At 37.1% G+C, this 15,000-nt stretch overlaps 2 protein-coding genes across 3 annotated transcripts in view; one reads left to right on the top strand and one right to left on the bottom strand.

Moving 5' to 3' along the window:
* The window catches only part of LOC138025993 (ubiquinone biosynthesis monooxygenase COQ6, mitochondrial-like), an 11,338-nt gene extending 1,476 nt beyond the window's left edge, over positions 1-9,862 (top strand). For both annotated transcript variants that reach the window (XM_068873160.1, XM_068873161.1), the window contains 11 exons: positions 898-956; positions 1,231-1,437; positions 2,228-2,302; positions 3,289-3,396; positions 3,794-3,856; positions 4,292-4,399; positions 5,482-5,566; positions 6,665-6,788; positions 7,677-7,792; positions 8,095-8,261; positions 9,680-9,862. In XM_068873160.1, coding sequence (XP_068729261.1) covers positions 898-956; positions 1,231-1,437; positions 2,228-2,302; positions 3,289-3,396; positions 3,794-3,856; positions 4,292-4,399; positions 5,482-5,566; positions 6,665-6,788; positions 7,677-7,792; positions 8,095-8,261; positions 9,680-9,709 — 1,142 coding nt within the window. In that variant the 3' untranslated portion in view covers positions 9,710-9,862. The remainder of the gene's footprint in view (positions 1-897; positions 957-1,230; positions 1,438-2,227; positions 2,303-3,288; positions 3,397-3,793; positions 3,857-4,291; positions 4,400-5,481; positions 5,567-6,664; positions 6,789-7,676; positions 7,793-8,094; positions 8,262-9,679) is intronic.
* LOC138025994 (sphingosine-1-phosphate phosphatase 2-like) overlaps positions 9,625-15,000 on the bottom strand; it is a 6,231-nt gene continuing 855 nt past the window's right edge. Inside the window, exons 2-3 of the mRNA XM_068873162.1 lie at positions 12,994-13,083; positions 9,625-12,056 (exon numbers count right to left, since the gene is read on the bottom strand). Coding sequence (XP_068729263.1) covers positions 11,520-12,056; positions 12,994-13,083 — 627 coding nt within the window. The 3' untranslated portion in view covers positions 9,625-11,519. The remainder of the gene's footprint in view (positions 12,057-12,993; positions 13,084-15,000) is intronic.

Genomic DNA, 15,000 nt, shown 5'->3' with positions numbered 1-15,000 from the left:
ACCTTTCTTTTGTATTTTGTCCATGCAAAGGAGGCTAGTGAGGCTAATTAGCACATAAACAAAAGAACATTTTTTTGGCGGCCATTTATGCATTCGGTCTATGGCTTCAGTGTACTTCAGTGGTTATTGGTAACAAAACTACAGTCAACTGTTGGTTAACTGTCATCAACAAATTATCTTTCAAGTTCATATCAGACATTCAAGTTATGACTGTCGGTGGTGCAGTAGTAGCATGTTGACAATCAATTTTTTACTTTGTTAAATATACTGGTATTGGTGATCCGTTCTTTCAACCCTTTTGTCCCTATTATGTTTACCACTTACAAGTAACATTGTCTCACATTGGACAGAGTAAAATCTGTAATAATATTGTCACTCTTTAATACGAGGCAAAGAGTCAAAGGGGGTACTAATATAATTTCCTTACAGTTTTCAGCACTATAGAGTTGTGCTGTGTCATAGAACTCTGTCTCAAATTATTTTAAGCAATTCTATAGAAAGGTGCAATCTGATCCAACATTGAGGGAATTCAGATTTACCAGTTCACCTATATAGTTGCATGGTAGTGAAGAAGACATCCAATTTTTAATTTTTGATTTTAATCTTAAATTATCTTGAATTATGGAAGTATATATTTTGCATTGTCATTCTCTGCCTTTAGCCTGATTTATTTATCATTTGATGTATTTTATCCACTTTCACTTGTAGTAGCCACACACAACCCCTCAAGCATGTACTGTACTGCTTTTATTCTAATCATGTTTAAGTAAAGGATATCACTTACTTAGTTATTGACCTTTCTGTTGAACAATGTAAGTGTAGCGTAGTATTTATACCCCATAACCTAATTCAATGACCCTGCCAGTGGCAATGATATGAATTTGTTATTAAAATTAGGTATTGGTGCCTGGGACCATATATGCAGCACACGATTCAAGCCATTTCAAAGAATGCAAGTAAGTTTTGTGGTTGCATGAAGTAGAACGCAACTCCGATAAATCTGGTATGGCTACATATGTCAGTAGCGAGGCTTGTGTAAGTAGAATTGGAATGATAATGCTCTTGGATGAAAGTGATGTCTTTGGTTCCTCTGCATCTATCAGAATCTGTCAAAATTAATTATTCAGGAGGTACAACTCTGTTCTCCAGTGTTGTCCATACTGTGAATATGATTAAAGGTAGAATGATTTCCACTGGAATTCCTTTTCAATTTTTGTTTCTTATTTATAGGTTTGGGATGGATGCAGTGATGCTCACATTACTTTTGATCCATTAAGAGAATTTGGTGACAGCTCCTTAGATATGGGCTTTATTGTAGAAAATCCAGTAACTATTGCTGCTCTCAGAAAGCAACTTAAAGTTTTGGAATCTCGAGTGAAGGTTTTCTATGGAACCAAGCTCAAGAAACTGAGTCTTCCTGATATAGCAAGAGATCTGGTATCTAGTTCTCTCACTTGTCTCTTTAATTTAATTAATCTTTGCATGGAAACAGCATGGTTGAGTAGTGAGGGTGCTAATGGCTTGAGATTTTGAGATCCCAGCATCAAGACCCGTGCAGACCAATAGCTGAGTTATTAAAGTTGTTCCTGTTAGTCCCTGTTTCAACTTGTCAATAGCCAACTGGTTTGTCTCCGGCTAGTTGAGATTCTTAAAAATTATTGTTCTGGGCCTGGTTGTTTTAAAGCTGATTAACTTAATCCAGGATTAGCGTAAATGGTTGTTTCATGTTTTCAACTTTTTGGTGAAAGTTTCTTTTGCTTATCTTTGTTTTTCAAGATTTACTTCAGTCTTCTAATGTAAAGTTTTGCCAAATATCAGCATTGAACAGCATTTGGGAGTAGGGAAATAAACTTCTTGGTCAATTTTTAATCTGGGATTATCGTTAATCAGCTTTAAATTGACCAACTGGGCCATGTTCTGTAGTGTTATAATGTTTTATTGATCCTGAAAAGCCCCTGTGGGGTGGGTCAATTAAGTTATTATAATTTTAGCCTTTAGCATTCTCCTGTTGATAAGATTACCTATGATAAAAATCTCTCTCTCAGGGGATAAAATAGGGAAAGGTCTTTCTATGCATGATGATCATTCAAGGTGTTTTGGTTTGGTTAGCAGAATCTGGTGTCTCCTTGAACTATGTGGAAAGCTCCAGCAGCAAATGAAATAACCTTTTCAAAGTATTTCAATTCATACATTTCATGAAGCATGTTGTCATTTCATTTACCTCAAGGATGCTGAAGAAGTAGGCCATCCATGGGCAACATTAGAGCTGGAGGATGGAAGAACACTGCACTCAAGATTAGTGGTACTACTGTATATATATGTTGATCATCTTAATTTATTCAAAGTCTTCAATATTAGATATTGGTTAAGGCTTAAATGAATGTGATAATCAATTTATTTGCCGTTTTAACCCATTGCCCCCTGGGATTGACCCTTAATTAATAGATTTTACTCTGTCTAACGCCAGACAATTTTACTTATCAGTTACTAAAGGTAAAGTCTGCATACGAGCCAAGTGGCCCATCAGGCCGGAGCTTATCCCGCTTTCCATGGCATGAAGCGACTAGGAGTATTTCTACTCCCCCCTGGATGGGATGCCAGTCCATCTCAGGGTTAGCCTCAGCATTTTCCCGGTACCCATTTTATACACCTGAGTGGAGAGAGGCACCGTGGGAGTAAAGTGTGTTGCCCAAAAACACAACACAATGTTCCCGGCCAGGACCCCAACCCGGACCATTTGCTCCGGAGTTGAGCACACTAACCATGAGGCCACCACGCCTCCCAGTGGGGGGGGGGGCGGGGTGGGGGTGAGATAAACATCAAATGGGTTTAAGCCCTAACAACTGACAACATCATGAATGTCATGAATGTATATTTGAAGTACAGGCTAAACACAAATGAGAGAAGTGATCCTTTCACTGAGCTGGACAATTTAATCAATTTACTGTGACAGTCTCTTATAGACACCTGAAAAATTGCTGAAATTGTTCAGCCAAATGCAAGGATCACTTTTCTCATTTGAAAACATCATGCTGCATTGTGTGTGCAATGTCGGCTTCTGCTCTGATTATGTAGTCATTAGGTAATGATGTTAAGCTAATGGCTTCAGGAAGCAGTATCTGATTATCTGAATATAACACTAGTGTGGACATTTGTGCAATTAATACAAAATAAAAAGTGAAGATTGTTATTTTGAAGCCATATTTGGGTGAAGTCAATCAGTAATATTAATAACGATACTTTATTTAATGGTGTGATTATGGCTTGATTTTTGTATACTCTTGCTAGGTAGGAGCAGATGGACCACAGTCTTTAGTGCGTAAGCAAGCAAAAATGGATTATCTTTCATGGAAATATGATCAATCAGGAGTAGTGGCAACACTTCAACTTGGCGAGGTATTCCTCAATCGGACATAATTTATCTCTCAACTTATTACAAATTCCATCAATAAGTGTTGTGGTTTATATGTAACATCAAGGGTTGACAAATGTCAAGAGTTGACAACTGAGACAAAAGAGTAAAACTAGTATTTTGGCCTTTGTCATTGATTTGCACTCATTTTTTGCATATAACTGGCGACACTTTTCGGCAGTTTTTGGCGCAATTTTTGTTTGATTATGATTCAATATAATATTTTATAATACAAGCTCTCAGTAAATTTATCATCATGTCATTTTGTTCAGTTTTGTGCATTGCTGCATTCTAATATTAAACATGTTAGCAATAATTTATTATCAATATTTGTTCATTATTTTTGTGAAATTATCCAGTAACAACTTAAATTTTTTTTAGATAACAGAGAATATTGTTGCATGGCAGAAATTTTTACCAACAGGACCTATAGCTCTTTTACCAGTAAGAAACTCATCTTATATAAATAATAAATTATTATCTTAATTAATAATTTTTAAAATGCAGATGGTAGTACTGATGTTCTTTCAAGCTGAGTATGATTCTCAAACTATTTGTGCTCTCCTTGACCTAGTATTCCTTAATTTTATCTCTGTTATCTCTAATAGTTACTGTGTTATTTCGTAAATTTTGCCCTTGTGAGTCAATGTAGTGAATTTCTCACTGTAAATGTAAATTTCTTCAAATTGTATGTTTGAGTTGTCATATTTTTGCAATTCCATCAGTCAGAATAAGAAAGGGTTCAAAGGGAAACGTTTATGGAATAAGTCAATTTATTCTTACTCTTCATGAATTCACAAGAATTGATTGTTGTGATATCATTTGTCTGTTACCCAACACTACTCTACACAGTAACACCTTTTTATTACTTTAATCTAGTTAACAGAAAATTTAAGTTCATTAGTGTGGTCAACAAATCCAGAACATGCCAAGCAGCTCATCTCTATGGAGGAAGATAGATTTGTTGATGCTGTGAACAATGCATTTGTAAGTATGAAGTTTATTAAATCATTGACTTTATGTATGAGAAACAGACATCTGCATTCCATCAAAGAGAACATCCACTTTCCGAAAATTCTCATAGCAAACATTGCTGTACAGAGATAATCAAAATCTTTTTGTGATATAATTCAGGGAAGGTTTGGAGCTAGGTAGACAGAGAAAATCTAAAGGGGCCATGCAGTTTAGGACACACTAAACTCATTCATTTGTTCGTTCATTCATTCATTCGCTCACTTATTTACTTTCTCACTCAGTCACTGAAAATTGCATAGAAAATGAAGAGCATTTCTTGATGTATTGTTGGGGGTATACCACTTTAAGATGTGAGCTGCACCATATATTTCAAATGCTCACACTTGTTTCACCAATTTAAGTGATAACAAGAAGAGGAAGGATTTACAGCCAAAAACTAGGTTACATCTAAAATAATAGGTAAAAATATATCCATTCCATGTTTGAAAGAAAAAAAAAGAGATTCTTATTTTCACAAAATAAATTATGTAATAAGCGCCATGAATTTTCAAATTACTAATGTACAGTTGTATACGGATATGGTAAATGTTATTTTGTATTTTTATCACTTAGTGTTTAAACCATTATTGTAACTAGACCAATACCTCCCTTTGGAGAGTAAGGTGCAATAAAGAATACAATTGCTATTGTTAAATTATTACTCAGTCACTCACTCATTCACTCACTAAGTGAGGCACTTAGTCAGTTACTAAATCATGTGGTCACACACTCATGCGGTCACACACTCATTCAGTCAGCCACTCACTCACTCTGTTGGTCACTGAACTCAGCCACCCAGTCAGTCACTGTCAGTCATTCTATGCAGAAGTTAGGTACTTGTTACCTTAACTCCAGTAATTATATCTTGTTGCTTCCATAATGAAACAGCATTTCTGAATATAATTTATTAATTATATTTGATGACAGTACTCTTAAACCAGATCTGTAATTTCCTTCATTGAACCAGAAAATTCACTTAATTGTGATATCGACGACTTCTAGTCAACAACTTTTTTCTTAAGTCGGTCTTTATTTCATTGTCCTTTTATCTCAAGTGGGAGGACTGTGAGCGGAATCCTCTTGTGGATCAAGTAACACGAATAACACATGTTTTTGCTACAGTTATCCAGCCGTGGACTAGTAAGTTGTAACTAATAATGAAAAGATCTATTTAGAATAATGATAAGGATCAAGATAATTATTATAATCATTTATCTCAGTTCTGGTTTCTACAAAGTTGTACTGTTGAAATGAGAAGATTACCGGTAGCACAGATTAGCACAACAGCTGAAGAGTCACAGCTTGCAATCAACAGGAAGCAGGACTTTGCTGCATGATAAACATTCAAATGTTATTTGTTTACCCACAGAAATATCTTGTTTGGAAGGTTTTCTTTGTTCCAGATCAAATTGGAATTTGGGGATGTTGCTTAATTTATTCACTCATGACCGGAAGTGGGAAATCCAGACTAGTGAACAAAGTAGTGAACCTGTGAAAAAACTCAACCCACTCAAGATGGTGCAAATTATATTGAAGATGAGTGTAACCAGGCCCTAACTAGTCATGCAGTCACCAATAGGCCATTTCCGAGTTCATATCCGCCTCCTCTTCAAAGGGAGTCTAAGTGCAAAGTTTTTGTGATGGTAATTAGTTCTACTTTACATATGAATGAAAACTAATTTTCATCAGAAAAACTTCGCACTTAGACTCACCTTGAAGAGGAGGCAGACATGAACTTGGAAATGGCCTATTCAATAATATGTACTTATTGACTGAGTGGGAGGGCCAGACAGGAAAACATTTGGTGCTAGGTCATGGTGTATGGACCGAGCACAGCGAGCTCCATGCATCATTACCATCAGGGCCAAATATTTTCCCGTCCAGCCCGACCTAAATTCAGTCAATGAGCATTTTATCCTATGGGCCCTTTACGCAGCTATTAATGGGTGCTCAGAATATGAAGTTTGGACAAAATAAGTAACACAAATTTTCACAGAAAATTTATCTATGTTGTTTGCATTTGCTTTTCTGGCTGTAAATAACTTGGATGTTTAAAGCAACAAAACCCTTTAAAATTTAATTATCGCACAGAGCAGTATGTGTTCCTAGCAAGACTGTATGGCTTTTTCTGGCCCTCATACAGGGATTTTCCCAATAGTTTTACAATGAAAGCACACGCGAGTCCACACAGGCCATATGATAATTATGATTCATAAATGTTAATAATACAATTGACAGACGTAGCATCAGTAAGCCAGTCTCCCCCAAGTGTGAGTGCAGTTGCAGAAGAGAGTCGTGCCATGTTTCCGTATGGTTTTGGTCATGCAACAGAATATGTGAGGCCAAGGCTAGCTTTGATAGGGTAAGTAAAGTTTTATAATAACAGTGTAAAATGCAGTTAATGGGGCACGACACATTCGATTGTTATTCCTCTGTCACGTTATACTTTGCAAACATTATATAACACGTACGAGACGTGGATACCCATTCATTATCTCTTGAATGCGCATACATAACAATATGGCCAGTACAATTTAGACAAACTTTTCAGTATCTATATATGTTGCATTTGTGTGCAACATTTATCTCAATCGTTTTTATTGGCCAAAACGGACGAGAATTGCTATTCTTGTCATGTTAATCGCTACACCAGTTTATTGTATTTGATGGTATGTTATTTTCATTTGGTTTAGTCCTATTAAGTGCCATTTTCCAGCTTTCAAAGCTTACAAAACAAACAAACAAACAGAACTGCATTTTCCCACCCTTTCCTCACTTTAGAGGCTTTGTCATTGAATTTATTAAATTTGGGTTCACCTCTCAGCTTTCGCACTTGGTTAAGTCTCACAGCAACCTCCCCAAGCTTTGTTTTTCTGTCATTGCTACATCTTGTATGCTCTTTATCTCCCTCTCTGATAATTGCAGTCATCATAATCTAAGTAAATACTTCGGGAACTGTGACATTAATCTGATTAAATTGAAGCACAATAATTCTTTTAACCCTTTAACCCCCTCGGGGTTCCCCATTGACGAGTAAAATCGTCTGGCATTAGACAGAGTAAAATCTGTAAGTGGCACTATTGGGAGTGAAAGGGTTAAAGTAAGTGAGCAGTTCCTTCTATGTTGCTCTGTACTAACCACGATGCTTACACACTTTAGCAGTGACTTAGAAAAATGCCATGTGGATTAAGGTGAAATTAGATCGGAATGAATGCAATATTAAACTGTATGAGATCTGCTTATCAAACAGTGATGCAGCCCATAGAGTTCACCCTTTAGCAGGACAAGGTGTCAATCTTGGCTTTGGTGACGTTGCTTGTTTACGAGATGTCCTTTCTGAGGCAGCTGAAGAAGGCAAAGACGTTGGTAATTTTTAAACTTCCTGTATGTGATCAAAATCCTTGGCTATTAAGGCTCTCTTTCTTGCAACTTTACTGTTGTTTATTTTTAGATGTTGCTTAAGTGAAATAAATAATATTATAGGTTTCAAGAAGCCATCACCATACATTGTATGTCCTCAACTCTCCATCAATGTACTCTTTATTTTCCATAAAGTTGTATGTTTTAAATTGTGGACACAACCCATCTGCATGAGCATCATGATAACCTCCGCTCACTTTTCTTCACCACAAATGCAGATTCCTCATTTCTTTTACTGTCTTCATCAGGTTGTCTTGAGCATCTGTTAACTTATGAAACCAGACGACAGCAGAGTGTTGTCCCAATGATCAGTGCTATTGACATCCTCAAGAGAGTGTACTCTACGTCAAGTCCGTTGCCAGTTCTTGCAAGATCAATTGGACTGATTGGAGCTAATGCTTTAGCCCCATTAAAGGTATCTTAACACTTTCAGCCGTGGTTAACCACACAGGAGGAAGGAGCCCATTCTCAATCTCCTTTGGGAGATCAGTTACAATAATAAATTATTGAAATTATACGATCTTTTCTTTAACCCACTGACTCTATTAATGAGTAAAATCGTTGGGCGTTAGACAGAGTAAAATTTTAAGTCTGGCCGGTTTGGGCATCAAAGGGTTAACTCATCAAAAATTCCTGGAATAAATCAAAAGGATTGTTTATTGATCACCATCTGTTTCTCTAATACAGATTTTCCTTCATTTACAGTATTACTTTTCATTGAAAAGCTGACGTTTCAAGCATTTAGCCCTTTATCAGTGTTAGTCCTTCGTCGTTCGCTCTGACGAAGGTCTAACTCTCTAAACGTCAGCTTTCTACATGTAAGTCGTTCCTGGTGGTAATTCGGAGAACGCATGTTTTATGAGTCAAATGAGTCAATGAGTCACGAGTCAATGGACTCGCAGTCAATATAGCAATAATTTGTTGATTAAGCCTAAGCCCTCATTTCAGTGATTAGGCCTAAGCACTCACTGAAATTTTAGCTTTCATAGACTGTATTCATAAATGGCGGCTAAGTAATTATTCTTTTGTCTTTATGCTAATCATCCTAACTAGCCTCGTAAACACAAGCAAAATTCAAAAGAAATTTTGTTCCAAAGTGAGGCTAGTTAAGATGATTAGCATAAAGACAAAAGAATAATAATTTCTTGACCGCCATTTATGAATACGGTCTATTTTATGGTTTAATTAACTGCACTAACTCATTGACTCATTGAATCATGACTCATTGACTCATAAATACTTGACACTCGGTAATTCGACCTTTATCAACATGTTTGATAAAACCAAATTTTCCTGTTTCACTCTCCCACAGACGCAGCACCACAGTTCTTTAGACACTAGAAATTTGTAAACTTTTCATTGTATTATCTTCTCTAAATGTTTGGTTGTAGAAAAATAACCAGTTGACATGATCCTGATCTTAAGTGGTGTCTATTCTTCACATTTGTCTTGTCAGTACATGACAATTTTGGCCCTGTTAGTTTTTTCCTCAAGCTGCAATAAAGAGTAATTTGGCATGGTATTTTTTGTTTTAGTTGCTTTTTGATTGCCATCTGTGTTTACTATACGAAGTAAAGGCATAAAACTGGTTGAGTTCTTTAGAACCCTTTCTTTCTATTTTTGTACTTTAATAAATGGTGAAGAACTGATGTTGGGGTTTGCATCATACATTGGAAAGAATCCTACGTTTTCATTGCCTGTCAAAGAACCTGTGAAACTTTCAAATGAGATAGGAAGAATAAGAGAGTTATAAAAAAAAAAACTGAAGACAACAACATATGAGAAAGCAAAATAACTTTTTATTGGTTAATCCTTTTGTTTTTAATTTCCCAGGAACAGATAGTTGGATTTGCCATGAAGTAGTGGAAGAAGAAATGTTGCCCCTTTCCCTGGGGAAGTGAAGTTTACACTGCATAGAGCATTATTGCTCACCAATGTCTTTTATCCTTGGAAAGAAATACCTTTTTTGCAGTCTACAGAATAAAAAATAGTTTATTAAAATATTTTTTTCAGCCACTTTGTGTCCGGCCTGGCCTTCTTTGTTTTTTCACCGTGTATTTTCACATTGGAACAAATTGTACAACTTTAATTGCTGGGTACTGAATATTTTACAACAAAGCAGTGAATTGATACTTTTTCCTATGAAATTAAATAATTATTATTACATTTTACTGCTACAGATCCTTTCTCTATCAATTTCTGTATCTTTTGGCTGTTAATCACAATGGAGTCCTCATAGAAACTTGATGTGACAAAACATCTTCCTTTCCCATAAACAGCATTAAAACCCTTTCCCTTCTAAGAAAGACACTTAAAGATTTGATGCTAATGTCAGATGATTTTACTTGTCAACGGGGGCCAGTTGACAGGTGGAACAATGTTCATCAGCATGCCTGTGGATTGCACACAGCTTGATAGCCAAGTCCACTTTCACTATAAAATGGTTATAATTGAGTGAGGACAATGTGCAAGCCAATGTGATGGCCGACTACATTTACCGGTAATTGAAGTGAAACTGATGCAAAACCTGGATTATGTGGTCGTGTAGACGAAAATAAACAAGGTATGTTCAATGTATGTATAATCAACTCAGTTCTTTCAATAGCACTCATACAAAATAGTATTTTTTAGTATATACGGAAGGAGTGGATAGCGTTGGAAGCATGCTCTTATTGGCTACTCAAACTCCACCACTAGCCACCTCCACTTCGGTGAATAGTTGTTAAACAGAGGCAGTCTATTTTAGGGTAGTCCATTTGGGTAGTCCATTTGGGTAGTCCATGGACTGAGGGTCAGTGTTTTGTCCACCACCATGTCACTTGCTATGTTGGAGCATTCACATTGAATTTGTGTTTTATCCCACAAGAGTCAAGAGAGTGATAGTCCAGGATTCTACAAGATTGAGGGTTTTTTCAGGCTAATATTTGAAAGAGTTGCTTGCAATCCACAGCTACGATGAACATTCCCTTCACAACTTATTTCAAAATAATTATTTTTCTATTTTGGAGTTCTGCTCTAGGACATGATTAATAATTATTGTTAGGGTGTTTAAAGTGCCCCTGTGATAAAAAAAAAAAACACTTCCTTTTTTCCTTCAGATTTTGAAAGTGTGTTTGCTTAACACCTGACTGGCAAAATTTTAAATTTTGAGCTTTGATTTTTATCCAAAGGCCACTTACTTTGAGTGTAAGTTTTGGATTTCACGGTCCGCCATTACTCACGTTCAAAACTGACCGATGGAATTCAGACAAATGGATCCAGGGAAACATGACGTCAGAGGCTCACTAGCTTAAAATTTCAGCATGTGAACGCAGCTTATTATATATGCAAAGCGTGAGTTTAAAAGTCTGAAAGCCCAAAACCCCTGTGCTGCATATTAATTCTGCGGCGTATACACGTATTGCATTCTTAAACTAGTGAGCCTTTGACGTCATTTACTCCTCAATCCAGCTCTCTCAAAAACATAATGTTATTAATGGCGGACCATTAAAATAAAGAGGTGTCTCTTGAAATCAAGGCTTAAAACGTGGGTCACTTAGTGTTTTGTTAACATAGTTTTGAAATCCAAAGAAATATATGAATTGATTTTTTGGTCACAGGGGCACTTAAACGTGTTCCCATATATAACCAAATTTGTGAATCAGGATTTTCTAGGCAACATAACATCTCCCAGTTACATTTCCATGTAAGCAAACATAAGTGGAACAAGACCAAATGCAGTAATTCCAAGCATCAGATAAGTAAAAAAGCGATGTGGCATTTCACAGAGAGCTTTCTTTTTCTTGGGATCTGTCTCTGCAAGAAGCCAAGGCACAACAGAATAAACCATACATTTCATCACACTTCGCGTAGGTATTATCACCGTCAGGCCAAAAACAAACTTTAAAAGCATCTGGATTATCTCCTTTGAGCCAGGAATTCGTAGTGGAAATGGGGCACCAAGGTATGGATCTGGGATTCCTTGGAAATAGCATCTTCCCCAACAACCGATCAGTCCACCACAAGTGCCAAAGACAATCATGGCTGTATCACTTCTGGTTTGGGTCTCTGATGGTGGTGAAGGGTAAAGGCCTATCATGACTATTCCCACAAGAATCACAAATATTGGCGAGTAGGGTGAGTTTAAAACCCAATTCTCAGTTGTGTCATCCAAGTGAGGCAGCAAGGTGACAAGTAAAAACAGAGAAAATGCCACACCAACAAGCAGGTCCTAGAAGTGAAAAAATAGAGATGCATAGTAAAGCACCTACTGATTAAGGTAGTGGCAGACTTCGCAAGGGGAGAATGAAACAGAAGTATGAAGTGTTATGCAACTAAGAGGGGGTGGGACTGGCCTAAGGGTGCATTTCTCTGAGAGAATCAAAGATTGGATTTATGATCTCAGATGACACAGATACTCTGTTCCCAAAGACAAAGAATCCAAAGATGGATTTTTCTGGAATGACAGCCCACTTTCAGCCAGTTTGTATGAATCTAATATTATTTGTATCAAATTAAAGTTGTGGGAAAAATTTACAACTTTCAATAAATTTTGGGTACATTTAAGGAGAAAATAGCACTAAAAACTCACCTTGACTGCTCACCATGATTCATGTAGCCTGCGAAGCAGGTGGTTTGGCAAATTTTAGACGCTTCTTTCCTCTGGGGTTGAATTTTGAGTTATTGTTTTGAATATGGCCATACAAAAACCTGGGCCGAAGTCAAACCAGAATATGAGAGGGGGAGGAGCTGACATGATAAGGAGTGAGAAACCACCTGCAATCAACCCCTCAACATTTTCAAAACGTCTGTTCACCCACAAACACAGAAAATATCATTCCTGATTGCCTGATAAAAGGTTGGAAAAAATCCACCTGTCAGTCAAAATTTATTGTTCTCTTTCTTAAAAGTGTAAAGACAAAACAGAGTGGAAAGAGTTGACAATGTGTTTTCAAAAAACCTGGAAACTTCCTCTTGGATTTTCTGGTGTTTTCTTGTAGCCATGATCACTTGAAAGTCAACCCCAGAGGAAAGAAGCTTCTAAAATTCACCAAACTGCTTGCATCGCAGGCTAAGGTGTATCCGCAGGCAGGGAGTCAAAAATCCACCATAACATGTTTTACATAACTATAACTGTCATATCTCTAAGTTAAATCTTTTTGTATTACCTGAAGTGTGTGCATGCCCATGTAAAGGCGACTGGTTGAAACAAGGATGCTCCAACATAGAACAAATAAAACACCAGCATACAAGGGATACTAGAAACAAAGCAACAAACAGGTCTTACATTTTAAAAATAGCAATGTCACAGTTAACAAAGTTTCGTTACCCAATGACCCCTGAGACAATCTCGTTCCCATCCTTTTAGCTAGCGCCACGGATCAAGAGCTCTGGGGGAATCAATTTGCTTTTGGCCAAAAAGTGGGCTTCTGGTTTTAGTGCACTTTTTGTCTGATTCCACGCAGAGAGCTTTAAATTGTGCAAGCGCTTCTATTTTTCATGAACATTGTCGACAGACATACTGTGAAAATTCCTCATTTTCACGGGCTTTGACACCCTTGGAAAATTTTGCATTTCCTTCGTCGCGAGATTTTCCTCCAAACAACAGGGCATGGTGATCATATGTGGTCAAAATTTTGCAACAACAACAGCACAAGAAGCTTTTGCGGGTTTAGTTTGGGTGTTGCCACTATTTCATTGGCATCTTTTGTTTTTAAAGCTTTTTCTTGTGTGCAGCAGCAGGGTACATTACAGCAGCAAGTAAAAATAAGCCCCAGCTGTTCATTTCCATTTCTTTTACGCATGCTCAACATGACAAAAAGAACAGCCAATCAGAATTGTCCCTTAAATCGATTCCCCAGACCTCTCGATCCAGGCGCTGGCCAAAAGGATCACGGCTCTGAGAACAAGATTGCCCCTGAGAGTGACACTTAATAGATTTTACTCTTTCTGATGCCACACAAATTTACTTGTCTATGGGGGGTACCCTATGGCATTTGAGGTGTGAATGGGTTAAGATGGCTCAAACTGTTTCAGTAATTAACTTGCAGGGAATGTCTTATTAAAAGATTATTAATCCTACAACACTGTTTCATGTATAAAATGGCCATTTTATGGTACCAAATGAAACATCAATAATTGCTTAATAAGATGCACTTGTCGATGTGACGTCATAGGTTACCATGGCAACAAAAGAGCCATGTATAAATCTTGTCTTTAAACACTTACATCTCATAAACAAACTCGGTGACCTCCATTTTTTATTGCTGGAAAGTGATTAGCAGAAGCTACAATAAAAAAATTCTCTGGAGCACATTCAGAGCTACCTTAAAATTTTCCAAAATTGAGAAGGAGACTCTGAAATCTGCTCCAGAGAATTTTTTGAAACTTTACAGAGGGCTTTATCTCAGTAGGTTAATCACTTTATGACAATAAAAATTACTAAGGGGTCACCAAGTTCGTTTTTGGATGAGTCTTTTGTTACCATGGTAATCTACTACATCACATGGATGAGTGCATCTTGCTAAGGAATTATTGGTGTTTCACATGGTAACATAACTTTGCCATTATTTAAAACAGTTGGGTAGATTTAATCCCTCTTTGTGCAGTTTGTTGAAAGCATTGAAACTGTTTTGAGCCTCCTTAACCCATTTAACCCTTTAAGCCCCGAGGGGTTCCCCATTGACGAGTAAAATCGTCTGGCGTTAGACAGAGTAAAATCTATAAGTGCCATTTGGCACTATCGAGGCTGAAAGGGTTAACCCATCCGGCCCCCAAGGACGCCCCAATCATTTGCAGCCAAAAAAAGCAGGTGTAAAGATAGTCTGTACATTACAAAATTAAAGTCCTTTAAGTTCAAATGAAATCACAGTTGCCTTATTTTGTGGCTACCATCGACACAACAGGGTCCGTTGGATGTTCAATGTGGAACTAAAAATAGCGTGACAATGTCTCTTTCCAAAATTGCGTTACGGTTAGGTGTACAAAGTCCGCCATGGGTAAAACACTCTGAACTTCCCAAAATTTTTCGACAAAGGCACTCCCTCTATGCTCTGGGAAAAAGTCACCCAAAATTCTCAATTTATTTCCGAGAAACTCAAGGTTATGTGTTTTGCTTTAGTTGAACTTTAAATTTGCGAAAACTGGGTTATCAACACTTGTGTAGAACTAATAAG

Source organism: Montipora capricornis, chromosome 12 (genome assembly GCF_036669925.1).
Source record: "Montipora capricornis isolate CH-2021 chromosome 12, ASM3666992v2, whole genome shotgun sequence".
Classification (NCBI taxonomy): domain Eukaryota; kingdom Metazoa; phylum Cnidaria; class Anthozoa; order Scleractinia; family Acroporidae; genus Montipora; species Montipora capricornis.
This window is presented reverse-complemented; position numbering and strand designations above follow the sequence as displayed.